The sequence below is a fragment of the Heterodontus francisci genome, chromosome 12, assembly GCF_036365525.1.
Source record: "Heterodontus francisci isolate sHetFra1 chromosome 12, sHetFra1.hap1, whole genome shotgun sequence".
Taxonomy (NCBI): Eukaryota; Metazoa; Chordata; class Chondrichthyes; order Heterodontiformes; family Heterodontidae; genus Heterodontus; species Heterodontus francisci.
The window spans coordinates 99,652,075-99,675,417 of NC_090382.1; the positions used below are offsets into that span (position 1 = coordinate 99,652,075).

Consider the following 23,343-nt stretch of genomic DNA (forward strand, 5'->3'; position numbering starts at 1 on the left):
TACTTAGTTTTAATAAAAACCGAAACTAAAGTAAGAACTGTAGTTGTAGGTACAAATGATATCACTATATTACCAATCATATCTCCTTTCCCAAATATATTAAAGTGTCTTGGATTGTCTGCTTCCCTTTAAGATGATTGCTATTCGAACACTCAGGACTTTTAACATCATATAACCAAGAACAGAAGGCTTCTGATGCAAGAATAAAAGCTACATCATAACATATAAAAGAAACATTAAACAACAAAATATTTTGTTATTTTCTAAAACAGAAAGGACAAATGTACTATATACTTAGCACTGATGGTACAGATTTTAAAAAAAATTGCAGTTGGTTTCTCCATTTTTCAGAGTTATCATTAGTAACTTGAGGGAAACACTTGGCTTTGTTCCTGTGTTTATGCATGACCAGGACTTGTATGTGGAAGTACATTTACATGAGTGGACACGGTGGTTTTCCCCTGCAGGTTCTGAGCGACACACTTGTAGAGCCCATCGTCGACAGGACGCCCCTCATCCACTAGGAGAATGCTTTGAGACAACTGCCGTATCTGCCCATCAATGTATATAGTCTCTTGACTTTCCCTGGTATAGGTCGGTCTCCCCAGCTGGTTACAGTGAAAAGAAGTAAAGAGAAAAGTAGTAGAGGCAGAATGTTAAAAAAAAGAAAAAAAATCAATTATGATTTCCTATCACTTTGAACATAATAGAGTCACTTGGAGCTTAATAATTGTACCTTTCATTACTGTGTCAAGTAAAAGTGCTCTCTTTGGGTATGAATAAGAAATATGTTTGTAAATCTGCTGCTTCAAACAAAATGCTTTACATTTCTTCCCACAGATACCTATTGTTCTCAGTCTCCAGAGGCAGCACGGACCCAGTGAATTGATAGTAATTTTGGGAATGTATCTGTTGCAACACCAATTGACCAATTGGTATTGTTATGGAGAACTATACTTTCAGTCCTGGGAGCCAATCAGGAAACATGAGTCAGAAAACCTTAGCATTGCTCAACAAAACAGTAGTAAATGTCAATTTTCTCATTTTGAATGCTTCTTGATCCTCAATCTATGGAAACCCAAAACTCACAGCGATTCTGGGTGACTGGAAAATGTATGACTTGAACATTACATAATGACACCATCTTTGACAACAACAGGAACTTACATTACTGTGTAGAGAAAGATTCCAAAGCACTTCACAGAGACATTATCAAAATAGTGGCACGCTGCTGCTTTTCCCAGCTTCCCATTCAGATTGATATTTTACACAAACTCAAGATGGCAGCCTGCAGTGGTCCCTTTAAAGGCTGATGGTTGGGCTGCAATTAGAGCTGGCTTTCCCGAACACAGCCAAACTGGCAACCTAATTTTAGTTCTGGGGGCCTTAAATAGGTTTTAGGCCCTGTATTGGCATATGCAAAGGATATAATGCCTGTTTCAGGCACAAGCTCTGGACAGCTATACTTTTGCCTGCATCAATATGACGCTGCTGACCATTGTTCACCAACCTCTTACGTGGCACCCCCTGACTGCTGCCTCGATCCCCATCCTAATGTCCACACTGTCCCCCCATCTCAAAGTCTCAACCTCCCCCACATTCCAATATCTCCCATTCTCTCTTGATGCATCAATTGCCTGCTCCCAACCAGCCCACATCTCCCAGTGGTAACATCCCTCTACCAATCGCCTTCCCCTTTTCAGCACTTACCTGACAGTTGCTGCCAGCACTACAACTCTGCAAAAATTCCAAACCTCTTCACTAGCGAGCTGTCTGGGGATGCCCAACAGGTGTCCACAGCTCACTGGTCTCATTCAAATGAGGCCTGTGGTACGGTTGTGCCTCAGGCCTACCCGATTGGGCCCAGTCACCATTTCTTGCACCCAGTTCATGTCAGCAAACTGGCAATGACAGAATTTGTAGGCCGACATCTTTTAGATGAAGGGATATAGCTTACCTGCTGGCCAGGGAACTCCCAAGTGAAATCCACCTCGATGTCAATTTCTCCGAGAGCTGTACATGTTAAATTAAAGTTTACACCCACAGGTACAGAGCTAGAGGAGGCTGTGATTTTAGCTGAGGGCGGTGCAGATGGATCTGAGAGAGAAAAATACACAGTTTATGTTCACTGATTGTCTATATTGCATATATCTTTATGAGTCACCTCTTGTTTCTCTGTACAATTAATGTAACACTTTATGGATAACATAGAAATTAATAAAACTCAAAAATAGAGTTGTTCCTGGGAAGGAAAGGTTTGCTCGGTGCTCAGGATCACATTGGCCGAACTGGATACAATTCTGTGGACCTAGGAACTACTCGCTGAATTAAGTGTTTCAGTCTCTGGTTCAAATTGGTTGCTGCGTTTCCTACATTACTTCATTGTCTCCAAAGTGCTTTGGGACATCCTGAGGTCATGAAAGGTACTACATAAATGCAAGTCTTTCTGGGCTGGATTTTCAATCAGGGGTCAGGAACCGGAAATGAGGGCTAGTTCCAGGTCCCAACCCTGCACGGCATGCTCTAGACGTACCCACGGGGATTTTCAAATCCTCAGCCAATTAAAGGCCAGGGAGTGTGCTCGCCATCTAATCAGGGATGGTGGATGGGCTCCGATGCAGGAAAGCCAATGGAAGATCCTCCAGCACTTGATGATCAGCAGCCGAGGTGGGGGCTGCCGATATGCAGATGGAGACTGCGAGCGACAAGAGAAGCAAAGTTTATCGATACGTTTTAAAAGCCCACAGCTGCCTGGCCATGATCCTGGAGGGGCAATCCCTCCAGGGGACGGCCAGCGGCCGCAGCTGTGGTGCAGCAGCCAATATGGGTTAGAGGGAGTGTCCCTCATGTGATCCATCGTCCCCTACCCCCCACCTTGAGCCCACCACTTTGGCCTGGACATGGTCCAGGTCAATGTGGGCTTCCCGCATTGCCAACTGAAAATTACAGTCGGCGCAATAATTAACATTAATTAACAGCGCAACTGATCCAACAACGAGCCTTTCTCATTCAAAATGGCTCGGGGTCGGGATTGTGGCAGCAAATTAGCACAGAGGCTGGCAACGCCAAATTGCACACCCGCCCGCCTCTTAGCCAGACCCCGAGCAGTTTTTAAAATCCAGCTTCCTTTTTTCTTTCTTCTCTGAGGGGCGTACAAGAAATAGCTAGGGGAGGCCCAGAACACTATAGTTCTTAAACTATGGTGAAATAATTTGCGGATGATGATTTCCTGTATCTACTCAGGTACAGGTAGTAGCCCTTATTTTATTAGCTTTTTAAGTTTACAATCTATGTTCTATGATTTCAGTCTATGCATGTTATATAGAATGGGATATAATTGTTTAATGAAGCATGTATTGTATGATTACATACTTACAATTGGTAAATATGAGGAGATATTTGGTGGAACTCTGCATTAGTCCCCGATAACTTGCTATACAGAACACTGTGCCAGCAAACAATGGCAGGGCCTTATGGACAACAAAGCCTTTCTTCACATCAAATGTGATTAATTTTCCATCCACCGGGATCACCTCCGGTGGAAATTCCCGGTGCAGAGACACTTTGGCAAGAGGATTTGTCACTTGGCATGGTAATCTTGTGGGCCTGTCGGTACGAAGCTGAATGGCTTCATAGTAATCATTCGTTGGTACAAACAGTTCACGTGGATCTGTGGAGAGAAACAAATTTGCGGCATTGCTCATTTAAAGCTACAAACCTCACAAAGGTTATACTCATTCAACGATTCATTTCCAATAGAAATCGGAGTTTCCAATCTCTGATTTTAAGGTTGTAAGCACAATGGATTTAATTTAAATCAGCCACTTTTTATTTGCATGCTGATCACAAACTAGCATCAACCATCACAGCAATACCTCAAACATCCGAGAGGATTTGGCAGTCCTGTCAAAACTGTGCGCATCCAGCAAACCTAACACATCGGAGGAAAGAGCTAGCTACACGGTACTATTGTCCTACATGCTGGAGGGAGAATCTTTTTTTTTAAAAATTTGTTCTCAGAACATACTTGCCCTGCTATTTTTGGTGATGCTGTTAGGTATGGAATTCCAGGATTTTGGTCCAGCAATGATGGAGGAGAGGCAGTGTGCCAAGTCAGAATGGTGTGTGATTTGGAGGGGAAGATGCAGATGATGGTACTCCCACGATCTTGGTACTTATCTTTCTTATTGGTAGAGGTCAACAGGGCTGTAAGGTGCTATCAAAGTAATTTCAGCAAGTCGCTGCAGTGCATCCTGCAGCTAGTACAAACAGTAGCATGGTTTTTTAATTCATTCATGGGATGCAGGGGTCGCTGGCTAGGCCAGCATTTATTGTCCATCTCTAATTGCCCTTGAATTGAGTGGCCTGCTAGGCCATTTCAGACTGCAGTTAAGAGTCAACCATATTGCTGTGGGTCTGGAGTCACATATAGGCCAGACCAGGTAAGCACAGCAGATTTCCTTCCCTAAAGGACATTCATGAACCAGATGGGTTTTTATAACATAATGAAAACAAGAAATACTGGAAATACTCAGCAGGTCTGGCAGCATCCGTGGAGAGAGAAGCAGGTCAGTGACCCTCCATCAGAGTTCTAGTAGCTGCATGTTTCCAGGCGAGTGGAGAGTGTTCCTGACTCCAAACTCCTGACTTCAGCCTTGTAGATGATGGATAGTTACTGAAGGGCAAAGAGGTGAGCCACTTATCAGACAGTACCCAGCCTCTACCTTGCTGTTGTAGTCACGGTGTTCATATGGCTGGTCCAGTTAAGTTTCTGGGATATCAATGGTCAGGGAATTTATCGGTGGGAATGGTATTGAGGGTCAGGGGGAAGGGGTTGGGCTTTTTCTTGTGATAGATTGTCATTATCTGGCACTTATGTGGTGCAAATGTTACCTGTCATTTGTAGGCTTGCATGGGTTGTTCGATTATCAGAAGAGTTGTGAATGGAACCATTCATAAATAGCCCCACTACTGACCTAATAACAAAGGGAATGTCACTGATGAAGCAGCTCAAGCTGATTGGGCCGAGCATGCTGCCTTGAGGACCTCCTGCAGTTAAATTCTGGCGCTGTAGTGATAACATGCCTTCGAAAACTACAGTCACCTTCTTATGTGTCAGGTATGAATGAAGAGTTTTATCATTGACCCCACCCTCCCCCCACCATTGACTTCAGTTTCATGAGGACCCTTGATGTCATACTCAGTTGAATTCCGCCTTGATGTAGAGGGAAGCTACCCTTATTTCTTATCAGGCATTCAGCTTTTGTGAGCATGTTGAATCAATTAGGTCAGGTGCTGAGTGGTTCTGACAGTACCTGAACTGCATGTTGATGAACATGTTATTGGTGAGTAGATGTCACTTGATGGCATTATTTTTCATTCCATCATTTTGCTGATAATTGGAAAGGAGTTGATAGGGCAATAATCAGTCAGGTCAGATTTTTTTTATTCATTCATGGGATGTGGGCATCGCTGGCCAGGCCAGCATTTATTGCCCATCCCTAATTGCACTTGAGAAGGTGGTGGTGAGCTGCCTTCTTGAACCGGTGCAGTCTGTGTGGGGCAGGTACACCCACAGTGCTGTTAGGAAGGGAGTTCCAGGATTTTGACCCAGTGACAATGAAGGAGCGGCGATATAGTTCCAAGTCAGGATGGTGTGTGACTTGGAGGGGAACTTGCAGGTGGTGGTGTTCCCATGTATTTGCTGCTCTTGTCCTTCTAGTTGGTAAAGGTTGCGGGTTTGGAAGGTGCTGTCTAAGGAGCCTTGGTGCATTGCTGCAGTGCATCTTGTAGATGGTACACACTGCTGCCACTGTGCGTCGGTGGTGGAGGGAGTGAATGTTTGTGGATGGGGTGCCAATCAAGCAGGCTGCTTTGTCCTGGATGGTGTCAAGTTTCTTGAGTGTTTGTTGGAGCTGCACCCATCCAGGCAACTATTCCATCACACTCCTGACTTGTGCCTTGTAGATGGTGGACAGGCTCTGGGGAGTCAGGAGGTGAGTTACTCACCACAGGATTCCTAGCCTCTGACCTGCTCTTGTAGCCACAGTATTTATATGGCTACTCCAGTTCCGTTTCTGGTCAATGGTAGCCGCTAGGATGTTGATAGTGGGGGGGATTCAGCGATGGTAATGCCATTGAATTTCAAGGGGAGATGGTTAGATTCTCCCTTGTTGGAGATGGTCATTGCCTGGCACTTGTGTGGCATGAATGTTACTTGCCACTTATCAGCCCAAGCCTGGATATTGTCCAAGTCTTGCTGCATTTCTACATGGACTGCTTCAGTATCTGAGGAGTTGTGAATGATGCTGAACATTGTGCAATCATCAGCAAACGTTCCCACTTCTGACCTTATGATTGAAGGAATGTCATTGATGAAGCAGCTAAAGATGGTTGGGCCTAGGACACTACACTGAGGAACTCCTGCAGTGATGTCCTGGAGCTGAGATGATTGATCTCCAACAACCACAGCCATCTTCCTTTGCGCTAGGTATGACTCCAACCAGCTGAGAGTTTTCCCCCTGATTTCCATTGACTCCAGTTTTGCTAGGGCTCCTTGATGCCACACTTGGTCAAATGCTGCCTTGATGTCAAGGGCAGTCACTCTCACCTCACCTCTTGAGATCAGCTCTTTTGTCCATGTTTGAACCTAGGCTGTAATGAGGTTAGGAGCTGAGTGGCCCCGGCAGAACCCAAACTGAGCATCACTGAGCAGGTTATTGCTAAGCAAGTGCCACTTGATGGCACTGTTGATGACACCTTCCATCTCTCTACTGATGATTGAGAGTAGGCTGATGATGCGGTAATTGGCCAGTTTAGACTTGTCCTGCTTTTTGTGTACAGGACATACCTGGACAATTTTCTACATTGCAGGGTAGATGCCAGTGTTGTAGCTGTACTGGAACAGCTTGGCTCGGGGCGCGGCATGTTCTGGAGAACAGTTCTTTAGTACTATTGCCGGAATATTGTCAGGGCCCATAGCCTTTGCAGTATCCAGTGCCTTCAGTCGTCTCTCGACATCATGTGGAGTGAATCGAATTGGCTGAAGTCTGGCATCTGTGATGCTGGAGACTTCAGGAGAAGGATGAAATGGATCATCAATTCGGCACTTCTGGCTGAAGATTGCAAATGCTTCAGATTTATCTTTCGCACTGATATGCTGGGCTCCCCCATCATTGAGGATGGGGATATTTATGGAGCCACCTCCTCCAGTTAGTTGTTTAATTGTCCACCACCATTCACGGCTGGATGTGGCAGGACTGCAGAGCTTAGATCTGACCCATTGGTTATGGGATTGCTTAGCTCTGTCTATCGCATGCTGCTTACGCAGTTTGGCACGCAGATAGTCCTGTGTTGTAGCTTCACCAAGCTGACACCTCATTTTGAGATATGTCTGGTGCTGCTCCTGGCATGATGGTAATGGTATAGTGGGAGATATGCCGGGCCATGAGGTTACAGATTGTAGGCTGATGGGGCGGTAATCGGCCGGGTTGGACTTATCCTGCATTTTGTGGACAGGACACACCTGTATAATCTTCCACTTTGCCAGATCGCTGCCAGTGTCATGGCTACACTAGAATAATGTCTCTGAGATGGGGGTGGGTGGGGGGGGGGGGGTGGGGTAGAAGTGTTGGGGTAAGGGAGGACAGCTAGTTCTGGTGAACAGATCTTCAGCACTACAGCCAGCAATGGGCCGATATTCTTTGCTGTCCGCAGTACTCAGCTTCTTCTTAATGGCATGTGGTATGAGCCAAATTAGATGGGCACTGGCATCTATGATGGTGGAGAACTCAGAAAAAGGCTGAGTAGGATCGAAAAGTTTTCACTTTAGGTTGCAGACTCCATCAACCACATTGCTACTCTGCACCTCAAAGGGAGATAAGTAACAGTAATTCTCGAGAGGGTGCAGAGGAGATTTACCAGAATGGTTTCAGGGATGAGAGATATTAGCTGCAAGGTGAGGTTGGAAAAGCTCAGGTTGTTCTCCTTAGAGCAAAGGAGATTGAGAGGAGATTTGATAGAGGTGTACAAGATTATGACAGGTTTAGATAAGGTAGACAAGGTTTAGATAAGGTAGACAAAGAAAAGCTGTTCCCATTTGCTGATGTTAAAAGTAATAGAGGACACAGATTTAAGGTTTTGGGCAAGAGATATAGGGGAACGTGAGGAAAAACATTTTTATGCAGCATGTGTTAATGACCTGGAACTCACTGCCTACAAGGGTGGTGGAAGCGGAGATGATCAGTGATCTCAAAAGGAAATTGGATGGGCACTTGAGGGACATAAACTGCAGGACTACGGGGTTAGAGCGGGGGAATGGGGCTGACTGGATTGCTCTACAGAGAGCTGGTATGGACCCGATGGCTTCCTTCTGTGCTGTAAATGACTCTAGGACTCTATAAGTATCTTGGTTGAGGTTTACACTGCTAACTTCACTAGTGAAGGCTGGCATACAGAGTTCAAAATAAAACAATAATGTTAATGACGAGAAAATTCTTACATCCAAATTATCTGAGACACCCACAACACGAGCATTACTTTGATGTGCAAGACCTGCTGTATTTATGATTCAAGTTCCTGAACTACATACTTTTTTTCAATTCACCCGAGGTGGTTGTGGTGATGGGATTCCTTCCTGAACTGTTATACATAGCAGTTTGATACAACTGAGTAGACTACTTCAGGGGGGTAGTTAAGAGTCAACCACATTGATGTTGGACTGGACTCACCTATAGGCCAGACCAGATTTTTAAAAATGGCAAGTTTCCTCCCCTAAAAGACACTCGTGACCCTGTTCTTACAACAATCTGACAGCTTCATGGTCACTTTTAACGCTTTTTATTTCCAGATATTTTAAAACTGATTTTAAATTTTCAAAGTGCCATGATGGGATTTGAACTCACATTCTACTGGATTATTATTGCAGTCCTCTGGATTACTAGTGCTAGTAACAGGAATTACATCACTAACATACATCAAAATGCAATTAGGAAACCTTCATTTTTGATAAATTTAAACTATCCTTGCATCTAAATGTTGCAAATCAAATTCCAGCATTGAGACAGCTGGCCTATTTCTATGCCTGCTTTAAATCTAGTGTCAGAATGTGGTCCCCACCAGTGAAGAACACGTAGGTGCTGCCTGTTTTGGAGTCATCCTTTCTGCAGGTCTCGGTGTCACAGTCCAATGCCCAGCAACTATATTCACCAGTATCAGCTCCAGTGCTGTTCGCTACCAGCAGCTGGCTAAACCTTTGCCGATGGGTAATGCTGTAAAGTAAGAAAAAGCATCTTTAAAAAAGATTCAAAATCAAGTGCCAGGAATCAAAGATGAAAAATCACACATCTAACCCAAAACACCAATCAGAAATCTTCATAACACTTCCCTTTATTTCTAAATATTATTTGAACCTTATTAATAAACTCTTGCTGTGCTCTCACAAAAGCTGAGCTGATTGAGACAGTTAGTAACTGAGACATACAGTCCAGGAAGGCTTCAATCTCCTGTCAGTTTGCACTATCGGAGGTGCCGTCTTTCAGATGTGAGTTAAACTTAAGCCCCTAACGTCTGCCCTCTCAGGTGAACATTAAAGCTCCCATGGCACTATTTCAAAGAAATGAAGAGCAGGGAAGTTCTCCTCTGTTCCCTGGCCAATATTTATCCTTCAACTGACACCCAAGAACGGATTATCTGGTCAGTGTCACATTGTTGTCTGTGTGATCTTGTTGTGTTAAATTGGCTGCTGTATTTCCTATATTACAACAGTAACTACAGTTCAAAAGTACTTCACTGGCTGTAAAGCGCTTTGAGGCATCCTGAGGTCATGAAAGTCATTACAGAAATGCAAGCCTTTCTAAGTTAGCTGATCTCAGCTGGGATAGTGCTATGGGTTACACTGGTAATGCATTCCAGTACGCTAGGTTGGGAAAGGAAAATCTATGATCTCTACTCCAGAATGCTATCCAATTGACTATGCTGGAATGTATATGTGTGACCATTGACTAAGGCCAGGATCAGGCTCAACTATAAGGGCTCCTGCACTCAAAAAGGACTGTCTAGGTTCACCAGTTCGGTTGTTGATATACTACAGGGTGCCCAATGCCCAGATATTAGCACCTTCATATCTGAACTGAGTCCAATGAAGATCAAAAGTGTACCTTGAACAATTAAATACAGTCGTCAATCACAAATAGGTTTCAATGGCATACAGACAGACTGCCTAACAATACCTTCAGGAAAAGAGAAAATATGCAGAAAAAGAATAAAGCTTCTGAACTGATTTTTGTGGCAATCGATCCTTCAGAACAATGATAAAAAACTATACATTATTACTGGGTATATTATAATAATTAATTCCCATTGCAACATTTCTGCACATAACACTAAATCAGCACATTGTACCATTACTCGTCTTCTACTCAATCACCTGAATGTTGTGCTGGATGTAATGCCATAAAGTTAAACATTAATAAATATAATTGCTTCATATTTGCTGTAAATTTATTCAGCTATCACAGTCTGTTGATTACACATTTGCTGTAAATCTATTTTGCTGTCCAAGTGTACTGGTTGCACATGAAACATTACCAAATCTGATACTTGGATTAGATGCAGTGACCTCCGGTTTCCGTTCGGTTGCGCCGTTTTTGCCTGCATAATTTACCCAAAGTCATCCTAAGCGCCAAAGATCGCGGAAATGTGACTTAGTGCAACTTGAGTTTCCACGATCTTTTGTGCTAATTTAAAAAGCATCGTGCAAGAAGCAGGCCCCACCCACAAACCTGGCCACACCGCAGGATGAGTTGATCACTATTTTGGAGCTTCCTAAATTGCGCTTGTTTGCAGGGCTTTCCAGGAGGATCAAAAGTTATGCTGTTCTTTTGGGTGCAAGAACACTAATAGGCCCATTTCAAAAACTTTTGAATTTTATTTTTCATTTAGCAAGAAACCAGTGTACCTCAATACAGCGAGGAAGTGGTTCTGTATATTTTTTTAAAGTTATTTTCAGTCATTTAAAATTGGGCTACTCCCAGGTGGTGGACTCTGATTAAAAGACTTATTTTTTGTGATTAAACCCATTTTCAGCTGCATTACATTTTAAAACACTGCCTGGTTGCACTGGTTCATGGAAGATTTCGGGTTGAGCAATTTTAGGCGCAATTGGGTCCCATTTCACCAACTGCACCCAAAGTGGAAGCTCTAACCCGGTGACTACATAAGATAATAACCCACCTGACCTGTACACATACATTGACATTAAAGGGGATACTTTACATACAACAACTTGCATTTATATAGCACCGCTAGCATAGTAAAATGTTCCAAAGCACTCGTAAGGAGTGATATCAACAAACTTTATACCAAGCCACGTAAGGAGATATTAGGGCAGGTGACAAAAAGCTTGGTCAAAGAGCTAGGTTTTAAGTAGCATCTCAAAGGTGGAGAGAGAGGTAAAGTGGCAAAGAGATTGAGGAAGGGAATTCCAGAGGTTTAGGCCAAGACAGTTAAATGCATGGCAATCAATCAAGATGCCCTGTTTGCAATATCCCGTCTTGGGATGTCCTCATAATATATTGTTAGCAACTTCATGAAGAAATTATTGTTTTCCCACAAATGTTATATAGGCCATACTACAGAGACATTGTGTATTCTCTAGAGACAATTAAAATTGAAACAAAAATGTGATGTATAGTACACATTAAATGGAAACTACACTGATGAAAGTATTAAAGAATGATTTTGCCCATCTCAATGTGAAATTTGTTTTTAAGCGTTGTTACGTTTGGCATAAGCAAAAACAAAATGTTTGCATGTCCTGTGCACAGCACACAGCAAGTTCCCATGATCATATCTTGGATCAGGAATATTGGTATTGACGTTTAACCTGCTGCTAGGGAGTATAACTGATTTTGCAGATCAGGTACACCTGGCACGCAAGTTGAAAACTCACCCCAGTGACTATCTGATGAAATTAAATTTATTTATCTTCAGAGTAGTAGACATTTAATAACCCTAATATCGGTTATACAAATACCTCAAATACATGTCCAGAGATTAATTGAACATGGGGCGAATAACATTTCACCAGATGCAAAAATACCTGAATCTGCCATCGTTTTCCTCATCTAGATAACTGGGGTATGCCCAGCTGATGTGTTTCCCTTTGCAGCGTAGCACAAGCCTCTCTCCTGCAGGAACCACCAAAGTATCTGACGGTTTCCGGAACCTGCCTTTTTCTAGTAGCTGAGTCATTATGAAAATCTTTTCAGGCACCTTGACTGCCATCTTCTTTACTTTTGATTTGCCTTTGACCTTTTTGGTGGCGGGTTTAACTTTCTTCCCAACATTTTGCTTTTTACTTTTGGCAACATTTTTGATGACCTTTTCATCCTTCTGGCTTTCCACTAAAAGAAACAATGTTGTTACATCAAAAATTTCCATTTTGAACTTAATATTAGCCAAAGTACTTTGCCCTGGAAGTGTTTTGTAATCAAGAAATTTTTGTTGAATTCACAAGTGAAAATGTCTGAAATTATAGATTCCAGGCTTTCCATTCTTATTCTACAATCCGATCAGTGATATAAAAATTACAACATGGAATCAGGTATTGCCAAACAAGTCCATTTGGTAAATAGCTTCCACACAAGCAGTAGTCCTAATTCCATTTGCCCATCCTTTTCCTATATTCCTTTATCCTACTGTCCTTTAACCACCTATCTAACCTATTCTTAAATGTTGACCTGGTTTCTACAATCACTAACTCCAGAAGTTCATTCCACAGCCTCAGAACGCTTGGTTAAAAAAGTTTTTCCTGTTGTCTCTCCAAAATCTCATATATTTCATTTTATATATACGTCTCATGTTTCACATCTGTAATCATGAAACGGCAAAACAGTTTATGCACCAAGATTCTATTATCCACCCAGATGAGCAGTCCAGGCCTTACTACTTCCTTCTCATTGCAGCGGAAACTGAATGATGGACATTAAGTGAGGTTAAGAAGTGAACTTGTTAGAACAGATGGGTAGACCTTTTAGTGTAACACAAACTGGGGTATTTAAGCCACAGTCTCATAGTGTGTTGTGTTATGGTACAAAATGCACTGTGAGCATTACAGGGAGAAGTAGTTTCTAGTCCGACACAAACTATATTGTGGGCATTATTATAAACAAGTTCTACTTTCCAATGTAGCACAAACTGTATCATTGCTCTTGATTGCTGCCCTGTAACATTCACTAGAATGTTACATGTATGGACAGGATAGGACAGGACTGTAAGGTCCACTGTAGTTGAATAGTCATTATCACTTGCTGTCTCAGCTGATAAATAAATTGGACAAACATATGACAAGAAGAATAGGAAAAGACGAACTGATCCATTAGACAAGTCTCATTCCTGACATGGTGCAACCCACATGCACTAGTAACCCAAACTAGTTATAAAACAAGATAATGCAGTAATGTTGGAAAATGGTCTGGAACATTCCTCTCTGACCCCTAAAGACTATCAAGAAGGCTTCAGTAGACCACAGTGACTGGTATCACTGGTCCCAGTTAACACTATAACCATCTATAACTTGAAACATCTTCCATTCACAGGAAACCTTCCAGCTCCCTTTTGGAGACCTGCAGCACATCCACTCTCATGCATACTGTTACAAAAGTGCTTCTATATTTTTTCTGGAAATGGATTTGTGGAGAAGGCTGAAGATTTCATAGAAGCTAGACTTTGCTTTGTTGTTGACAGTTCAGTGAAAGGAAACGATTTGGACATAAATGTAAGGGGCATGATCAAGAAGTTTGCAGACGACACAAAGATTGGCCGTGTGGTAGATAGCGAGGAGGATAGCTGTAGGCTGCAGGAAGATATTGATGGTCTGGTCAGATGGGCAGAAAAGTGGCAAATGGAATTCAACCTGGAGAAGTGTGAGGTGATGCATTTGGGGAGGTCAAATAAGGCAAAGGAACACATGATAAATGGGAAAGTACTGAGAAGTGTAGAGGAAATGAGGGATCTTGCAGTGAATGTCCACAGATCCCTGAAGATAGCAGGACAGGTCGAAAAGGTGGTTAAGAAGGCATATGGAAATCTTTCCTTTATTAGCCAAGGTATAGAATATAAGAGCAGGGAGGTTATGCTGGAAGTGTATAACTCATTGGTTAGGCCACAACTTGAGTACTGTGTGCAGTTCTGGTCACCTCATTACAGAAACAATGTAATTGCATTAGAGAGGGTACAGAGGAGATTTACAAGGATGTTGCCAGGACTAGAAAAATGCAGCTATGAAGAAAGATTAGATAGGCTGGGGTTGTTCTCCTTGGAACAGAGAAGGCTGAGGGGAGATTTGATTGAGATGGACAAAATTGTGAGGGGCCTGGATAGAGTGGAGGTGAAGGGTCTATTCACCTTAGCAGAGAATTTAGTGATGAGGGGACATAGATTTAAGTGATTAGTATAAAAATTAAAGGCGCGATGAGGAAACATTTTTTCACCCAGAGGGTGGTGAGGGTCTGGAACTCACTGTCTGAAAGGGTAGTTGAGGAAGAGACCCTCAACTCATTCAAAAGGAGTCTGGATATGCACCTCAAGTGGCATAATCTGCAGGGCTATGGACAAAATGCTGGAAGGTGAGATTAGAATAGGTGGATCGTTTTCGGCCAGCACAGACACGATGAGCCAAGTGGCCTCTTTCTGTGCCTTAAACTTTCAATGATTCTATGTTGTTTAAAAACAGCCTTGCTGGAAGTCATGTGCTTTAAGCAACAAACAACAGAAACCTTGATCACCTGGGGAAGATATTTACAGAGAAGTGACAGGTCAAGATTTATAGGGGTCAGGAGGCTTGATTCGTGAGATACTGTTTTTGGTTTTGCTTTGGACAGTGTGTTGGGTTGTGATCTGTATTGAAGAGAGTTGGAGAAAACCAGTCAAGAGAGCAGCCACCATCTGCTCACCCTCTTCCATCTCTTTGAGAACTTCCAGAGAATCAAGTCTAAGAAATAGAGAAATCGATGCTGCATTTCTCCTGAAAAGCTTGCCAAACTGATCTTCAACATTGCCTGAAAAGAGCTGTTCTAGAAAGATCCAAGTGACAGAAGTCTATGCATATTTAGGACGCCAGACCAAAAAAGGACAATTGACATCTTTCCATATCTTTTCTTTTTTTCTTCAAGAATTAAGAAGTACTTGGCCAAAGTTTTTTTTTTGTAAGAGACCTCTGTATTTTTCTGTATTTTTTCCAGTGTGTGTGTGAGTTTGTGGGCTAAATTTTATTGGTGGCAGTGCCCTTTGAACTCGGCGGCACGCCCGCATTCGCTGGCCACCACCGAGCCCCCGAGATATTAATCGCAGGGGCCCATTAGAATCACAGCGCCAAGCCACCCTCCCCATATTATGTGGGGAGAGGCAGGACATTCGGCGCAGTGAGAGAGTCCTTGACAGTTGTGCAGGAGGTGTTGGGACCCTATTTTAAGCGCCCCAGCACCTGCTTCCTGACAGCTGTCAAAGAAATACTTACCTGAAAGCTGAAGAATGGGGCTGCTGTCAATCTGGCAGCGAAGCAGAAAGTGCTGCAGAAATCCAGCAGGTCAGGCAGCATCTGTGGAGAGAGAAGCAGAGATAACTTGTCCAAGTTCACAGACCTGAAAGTTAACTCTGTTTCTCTCTCCACAGATGCTGCCTGACCTGCTGAGTGACCCCAGCACTTACCGCTTTGCTGCCACATACTTACCCTGCTGTGTCCCAGTGTCCTGTGAAGTTGTGATCCTCTTCTCCCACTCAAGTAAACATTCCTTCTTGTAGGCATGCCACACCTGAGTGAATAATCTTAAATTTGCACATTCCAGGACGTGAGACTTAAATAGACCATAAAAAGTATTACAGAGGTTTACAGGGAACACACTAACACAAATGGGAATGCACTGGTGTCACAGCAATGTAAATGCATCTTTCACTAAATGTTCCTCGTCAACGTATATCCTTTTCTCTGTGTGATTGATGTGTGCCAGCATGTAGTGCCAATGACACATCCCTTTGCACCGTTGGCCCTTCAGAAGAGCCAACCTATGCAATAACATCATTGCCCTGCCACCATTACTCATGATCGTCTCCGCGGATGTAGTGACATGGACATTGGCTCAGTCAGCTGCTGCCTCTAATGGTTTACACAAGGATGCTGCAGATGTGGACTGGTGCACAGCGGGTGAGTGAAGGTGATGTGTGGCTTGCAGAGCTCATGTTGCTTCCGATGGAGCAGACAGTCTTTGCCTGATAAGCTACTTCTGTACATCCCTAGCTCACTGCTAGCCCTGCGTGCAGAGTTTGGGTGCCATCTGCCTTCCCATGCATCTTTCATATTGTAGGTCGTCAGTGTCCTCATAGTCCGAGGAGGAATCATGTTGATGTCTCTCCTCATCATGCCAGGCCTATTGGGTGCGTAGATGTGCAGATCAGCAAAGAAAGGAGCTGGCCTTTTTGGCCCGTAGTACCGGGCATCACCCTATCCATACAGGCATTGGAGGTGCTCTTTCAGCATGCCGATCTCCTGCTCAATGGTGGCTCATGTAGCTCAGTGGCTGGCGTTGTAACTCTCCTCTGCAGCCATGGTGGAGTCTCTCACTGGTGTCGGGGGCCATGTCTGCAAAGGATAGCCCTATCTCCAAGAAGCCACCCCTCCATCTGAGACAGTTCAATGAACAGCGGTGGCAGCCGGGACTGGCACATGACCCAGGTGGCATGGCAGCTGCCTGAGAAGCGGTCACACATTCGCGGCAAGCATCTGTGGTGTTCACATACCAGCTTCACCTAGATTGAGAGGGCTCCTTTAATGGTGACGTCTGCAGGTGGTAACCTGGCAGTAGGCCTGATGGCCACATAATTGCAGTCTATGAACATTACAACCTATGGTTCTCCAGCAATGGTGCAAAAACCAATGGCCCTCTGGGCCTGGCTGTGAGAGTCCATCCTGAAGCAGACATCCTCACTGGCCCTCCGGTGCAGGGCATTGGTGACCTCCCTGATGCAGTGGTGCACTGCTGTCTGTGTGACCCCACAAAGATCTCTGGTAGGCCCCTAAAAGGCTGCGGAGGCATCAGGTTTGAGAAACGCTGCCACTATGAGGAACAAAGGCATGGGATGTCCACCGGACCCCATGGGCTGCAGGTCATACTTAGGCAGGGCACAGAGAGGTGTCATCACCGTCTCTATATGTGCAATCTCCTCAGGCACTGGTGCTCTGATATCCGATGACACATCCTGGGGCCTGTAGATGTACGGCAACCGTAATGGCAAGCTCCCCTTGGGGGCTACTGCTCACGACCAGGGGCCTCTACGTGGATCACACCTGCCTGTTCATACTGCCTCTGGCACATACGGATCCTTATGTGCAGAGGATCACACAATGTACAATAAGCCATACCTATTTCCATGTGATAAATAAAGTTGAACCCTGCATGTATTCGAAGGTTCCTAACAGGGCATGGATTGGCGTTGACGGGTACATCAGCTGCTTTCCTGGATCAACTATGTGGTGTGCCATGGCATTGCCCATCTTGGCCAACACTCAGAGTGGCACAGCATGACCATATCAAGATCCTACCAGCTGAATCGATTGCCCCCACTATCCATAACACCTTAACGCCCCTTCCCTTTCTGGCACCCTCCCCACACACAGGATGCCTAGTCTGCCATTTCCCCCTCACAATCACAGAGCATAGACTGTTAATGGAGGGATGGTACACGGTACCTCGCTTCATGCTAGCACAGCTTTACCTCCAGTAATCCCAGACCCCCTCCCTTTCAAAATGCACAGTGTGACCCCTGTGTATTCCCCCCCCCCCCTCCTGCCTTTAAGAATGCAGAGTTAGAGCCCTGCGTATCTCCCCTCCCTCCTCTCTTCCAGAATGCAGAAATAGACCCCTGTGTATCACCCCCACCCCCCCACATTCTGTAATGCAAAGTGAGGACCCGCCGGCTTTTCAGATCATGAACAGGACGGCATGTGACGGCCACCCGTTCAATGAAAAATCCAGCACTGTCAATGGAGAGGCAGCGGGCTGCATAATCAGCATAGGTAAGTAAGCATTACCATATGCTAATTGTGGTGCCACCGCCGTGCGGGGGAGGGGGCGCGCACCGAGGCCCCACTGCCGCCAGTAATATGCGGCGGACCCGTCTCAAGGTCGTGGGTTGAGGTCAGCCTCTCCCCGCAGCATTTTACCGGCCCCTGCGCCGCGACCCGTGGCATCGAGGGGCCGGTAAAATTTGGCCCTGTGTGTGGGGAATTTAAAAAGGGAATTTTCATATTTCAATCTGTGTGTTAATGCTTTGCTTCATTACTGGATTAGTTTTGTCTGATATTAAACTGATAATTTTGTTGTTTATTAAAGAAACCTGTTTGGTGTATTTTATTCTGGTATAACAAATAAAGTATATGATTAGCTGTATCAGTAACCGGGTAAGCATTTAAATATATGTTGTGACCTGTGGAGAAGTGGAACAAGAAGACAGTGCACTCCTCCCACCTCAGTCGCAACAATACTGTTGCTTATTTTAGTTCCACCTTTCCACGGGTCGCAACATATATTTAATTTTTTTCCCACTTACTGATACGGTCAATCATGGACTCTATTTTTATCCCAGAATAAAACACACCAGCCAGGTTTCTTTAATAAACAACAAAATTATCAGTTTATTATAAAACAAGTCTTAACCAGTAATGAAGCAAAGCATTAACACACAGATTGAAATACTAAAGTTCCCTTTTTACCTTAGCCCCCTCACACTCACACACAGACACCAGTTAACCTGAAAAGTAAAGGGATTTTTGTTTTTAGAGCTCTATTACAGACAAAAAAACACTTGGGCTGAATGCTTGCTCATTCTCGAAGAAACAGCAGATGAGATATATTCTGTTCCAAAAACTCGCAAAGAGTCTGGCGTCCGAGTACATGTAGATGGGTCACCGGGATCTTATAGTTTTTTTCAGGCGGTATTGAGAATTAATTTAGCAGGCCTTTCTTCAAAGATAGGAGATGAGATGAGTTGACACATTGGACTTCTCAGGATCTTTTAGAGAGATTTTGGTAAGCTGAGTTGGATTGTGGTCTTCTCTCCTTCCTTGGGAATTCTCTTCTCTCCTTGGAAGTTCTCTTCTCTCCTAGGAGGATCTCTTCCTTTTTATACAGTTTAACCCCAAGTCAAAACAATTCAAAAGTGAAACCAACAACAGGTCAACCTTTTGGCCTCCACCAATCTTGACCTGTCCCTTCTTTGTAAACAACTTCTCCAGGTGTCCATAGTTCTTTGTTGTTTATTGAGCTGGAAGTCAGGTGGTTTCCCAGAGAGGCTTGTTCTTGTTGCTGGAAGTCAAGTGGTTTCCCGGAAAGGCTTGTTTTCCTCACAAGACCTCTCAATAACCCTTTTTAAAAAACATTTCCAGGGACTGTTTTTCAAAGTTAAATGGCCTTTACATGACCCCCTTTGAAAACCCCAAAGTTTAACATTTCTTCAATCTTTCAAAAATGAATGCTCAAAAAATATATTTAACAAAAGAGGCACATTCGTAACAATACCTACTGGTAACCTATTCCAGTAGCTTACAACTGTCTCTGAAAAGAATTCCTTCCCAGCACCTCACCTAACTCAATGCTTTTATTGTTTGCACTGATGTCCCTGATGCCTTTCTAACTCAAAAGACCTGCCCACCTCATTAGAATTTAATTTCTTCATTCTTTTCAACACCTAAAGCCTATGTTTTTCCAGAGTAAAAGAACCCCAATTCCCTATACTTATACTGATAAATATAGGCCATTAAGCTAGTGTCAACTAAGGTGGTCTTCCTCTGAACCTTTTCCAGGACCTCACTATCCCCCGCCATGTGAGGGAACTAAAACCAGGTACAGTATTCCTAATATAAAAACAAGAAATGCTGGAACCACTCAGCAGGTCTGGCAGCATCTGTGAAGGTCCGCAGCATCCGCAGTATTTTGCTTTTATTACAGAATTCCTAATGTGGCCAAACCAAGTCCTTGTACAGGTAATAATTATACTTCTAATTACAGATTTAATTGTCCAAGGTATACAAACTGACGCTCTATTCATCTTTGCAACAGCCTCACTGCACAGATCATACAAATTCATAGTTTCATAAACTATCACGACTTGATCCTTCTCCTGTTCAGCAGCCTTGATCAGGCATTGCTGCATGTTGCATGCATGCCTGGAACATAGCCACTCCTTATGTACTTTGAGAGAGTAAAGCCCATGGGCTGGATTTTAAAGCTCCTCTGCCGTCGGGATCGTTGGTGGGGGGGGCCAATGAAGATTGGTGCAGCAGAGGCCCGCCACCAACCCCGACGGCGATGGGCCCCATGCCAATCTCGGCGGTGGCGGCGGCAGCGGCGAGGCCTCGTGGTAGCCGCCCCTCCGCTCAGCGATGGGACCCCATTTAAATATGTAAACTAATTTACATACCTGATTTAATGAGGTTCCCGTCACCTCCTTGATTGCCGCACCGATCTTCATTCGGGCGGCCGACAATGCCGTGCCTTCGAATTCCCATTCGGGGAAACGTGGCGCGACACCTGTGGGGAGGCGGGGAGGAGGAGGATTTTTTCTCTGTGCAGGAGGGGGCAGTAGGATGACATCGCTGCAGATTGGTCGGGGAGGGTGATGGGAAGGGGTAAAGAGCAAAGGTGCCGAATTTCGGTAGGGGAAAGGTCAAATTGTTAATAAACAAATTCCAGGGTGGGAGAGGGCAGGAATGTTTTGAAATGTGGGCGTGGGAAATTGAAATTAATGAAAATTTAATTTTTTTTTTCATTTTTTAAACTGACCTGGTCCTTTAATTTTAAAATCTCCAGTAAGAGCTGCAATCCCTTTAAAAATGGCGCTGGTGCCTGCGCATTGGCTCTGGACGCTGTTGCCTGCGATGGGTCGCCCTCTCCCTCCATGTAATCGCAGGGGCGGGCACCATGGCCATGCAAATGAGCCGCCGCGTTTGAAATCGGGTCGGCTCCTTGACACGATGCCCTTGCGGGCGGGGTGCATTTTTTTACTTCTTCCGCCAAAGTGGGCGGCGGTCTCTTTGAATCCAGCCCCATGTCTGTGGGAATGAACTCCAGCAACAGCCCTCCCAAATGGAGGGCTGAAAGCTGGAGAAACAAATCCAGAAACTATTACAATCTACACAAAATTGGTTATGCATAGGTAAATGGGAGACCTGTTGGTGCTCAAAAGATGTCAGAACTTCCAGGGGTAGTCTGTCCTCCAATCTGGTTTGACAACATGCACTGTCTATGTCTTCCGCACCAAACAAGTCAATAAAAATCCATTGCACTGTGCAATAAATTGAGGTCTTGTCTGCCCTCTCAGTGAGAGCGAGCACAAAATCTAGGCTAATATTCCATCGAGGTGCAGTACTGAGGGAGTGCTGTACTGTCGGAGGTGCCATCTTTCAGATCAGATGTCAAACTGAGGCTCCGTCTTTCCTCTCAGGTGGATGTAAAAGACCCTGCAGCTCTATGTCTAAGAAGACCAGGCGAGTTCTCCCCGTGGGTCCTGGGAAATGTTTATCCCTCAATCAACATCATTAAAAATATGTTAGCTGATGGTTATCACATTGCTGTTTGTGGGAGCTTGCTGTGCACAATTTGGCTGCCGCATTTCCTACAACAGTGACGACACTTCAAAAATTACTTCATTGGCTGTAAAATGCTTTGAGATGTCGTGAAAGACACTCTATAATGCAAGTCTATCTTCATGCACTCCTGCCATATTTTTCTGCCCATTATTCCAATGGAGTCATTTTAATTGAAGGACACTATATAAATGTAAAGTCTTTCTTACGGTAATCCCAACACATCCTTAAGTGCTACCTTATCACAATCTACCCGCGTTCCTCTTTGCAACCCGGAGACATTAGAAATTACGGAATTACAGCTACGATAGTTTCGAATCTCCCAGATTCTTTCGTACTGTATGTACAATATATAATCAAAATTATAAACGCATAAATTTCAATCTTCAACTAGTTAATATTTCTATAAAAATATTAAGCTGGCCTTAGGAAGGGTACGAAAGCGGGATGTGATTTGAAAAAACCATCTACGGAGGTCAAAAGTATTTTCTGAAGTTTGTTGATTCCAGTTGCTTACGATTTTACTTACCGAATTCCAGGACAAAAACACTTAGGCAAACCAGCACGAAAACTAATCCCGGTTTCATTGTAAAAGATACTTAAAATAAACTGGGAAGTTCTGAAAAGAGTATACAGCCAGTGTGAAAAGCACCGACCCAAAACTGCGGAGCGAAATTCACAGCAACACGTTATTTCAGCAGTTTGGTAGCGAAGACTCGAGGGGACAAAGAATTTGCTTTTCTTCAAACGGAATCAAGGAGTCAGCTATTTCTCGCCCAACAAAGTGTCCTCACAACCGGCTGAGATTCAACCCGACCGAGTTTGGCAGCTGAAAGGGCAAACTCAATAGAATCCATTCAACTGCTGTGAGCGCTCAATAAACATCCACATGCTTTTCATACTTCTCTTTCCGCCCATTCAGTGCAGTACCTTTCCGAAATATATCTTAACGGTAATCGGAAGGTCACCAAGTTATAAATATGCAGGGTTTAAAAATGAGGTCTGTTTTTCACATGCTACAAGAACCAAAAGAAGCATAACTTTTTCTAGGCTCAAGAGTTCGGCCTGTTCAAATGTCATCCTTAAACCAGAATAACACTGAGGTTGCTGCCCTATATCAACCGTAAAGATATTTTTTCCTGGTAACATCACGTCCGGCATATTGTGTACAATTTTGCACTCTTTACCTTCAAAAGGACATCGATGCTGCAGCATAGAGCAATGAAAATTAATTTGGAATATAAAAAGATTTCAAACTGACTTAATGGGAGTTGACATGGACTCGATGGGCCAAATGGCCTCCTTCTGTGCAGCTATGACTCTATGATTTGTGTAAAGATTCGGGTTGTAAATCTACACTTCAGGAATGTAATAGCCATGTCTTGTAAAAACAAGGAAAGACTAACGCTTGCCCTAACTGAACATAGGAACATAGGAACAGGAGTAGGCCATTCAGTCCATCAAGCCTGCACCACCATTCAATTAGATCATGGCTGATCATCTATTTCAATGCCACTTTCCCACACCATCCTGTTACGTCCATGTGAGAAAGAGGTCAGGGGTTCCCTTTCAGCCTTCACTTGATCTTACTGTAACAGGGTTTAATTTTTAAACACCGTGTTTTGAGCTTCCCCCTTGGTGAATCCTTATTCGCCGCTTTCCAATTATAAGGTAAAGAAATGAGCACAAACAGGCTTTCTTAGGTT

At 43.9% G+C, this 23,343-nt stretch overlaps 1 protein-coding gene across 1 annotated transcript; it reads right to left on the reverse strand.

The window, feature by feature from the left end:
• Positions 1-345: 345 nt before the first annotated feature.
• On the reverse strand, positions 346-22,294 carry LOC137375655 (platelet-derived growth factor receptor-like protein). Its single transcript, XM_068043040.1, has 6 exons — positions 22,167-22,294; positions 12,101-12,404; positions 9,118-9,269; positions 3,377-3,670; positions 1,958-2,097; positions 346-608 (listed from the first exon to the last, which is right to left on the reverse strand). The coding sequence occupies exons 1-6, from the start codon at positions 22,222-22,224 to the stop codon at positions 399-401; spliced, it is 1,158 nt and encodes a 385-aa protein (XP_067899141.1). The 5' UTR covers positions 22,225-22,294; the 3' UTR covers positions 346-398.
• Positions 22,295-23,343: the final 1,049 nt, after the last annotated feature.

What these genes read in the sequence shown, in the direction of transcription:
- LOC137375655 (XM_068043040.1), bottom strand. Translation starts at nt 22,224, where the DNA reads ATGAAACCGGGATTAGTTTTCGTGCTGGTTTGCCTAAGTGTTTTTGTC. An exon ending in TCTCCTCATATTTACCAATT is followed by an intron (nt 2,098 to 3,376) that starts GTAAGTATGTAA and finishes TTTCTCTCTCAG; the next exon opens with ATCCATCTGCACCGCCCTCA. An exon ending in GGGAGTTCCCTGGCCAGCAG is followed by an intron (nt 609 to 1,957) that starts GTAAGCTATATC and finishes CACTGTAACCAG; the next exon opens with CTGGGGAGACCGACCTATAC.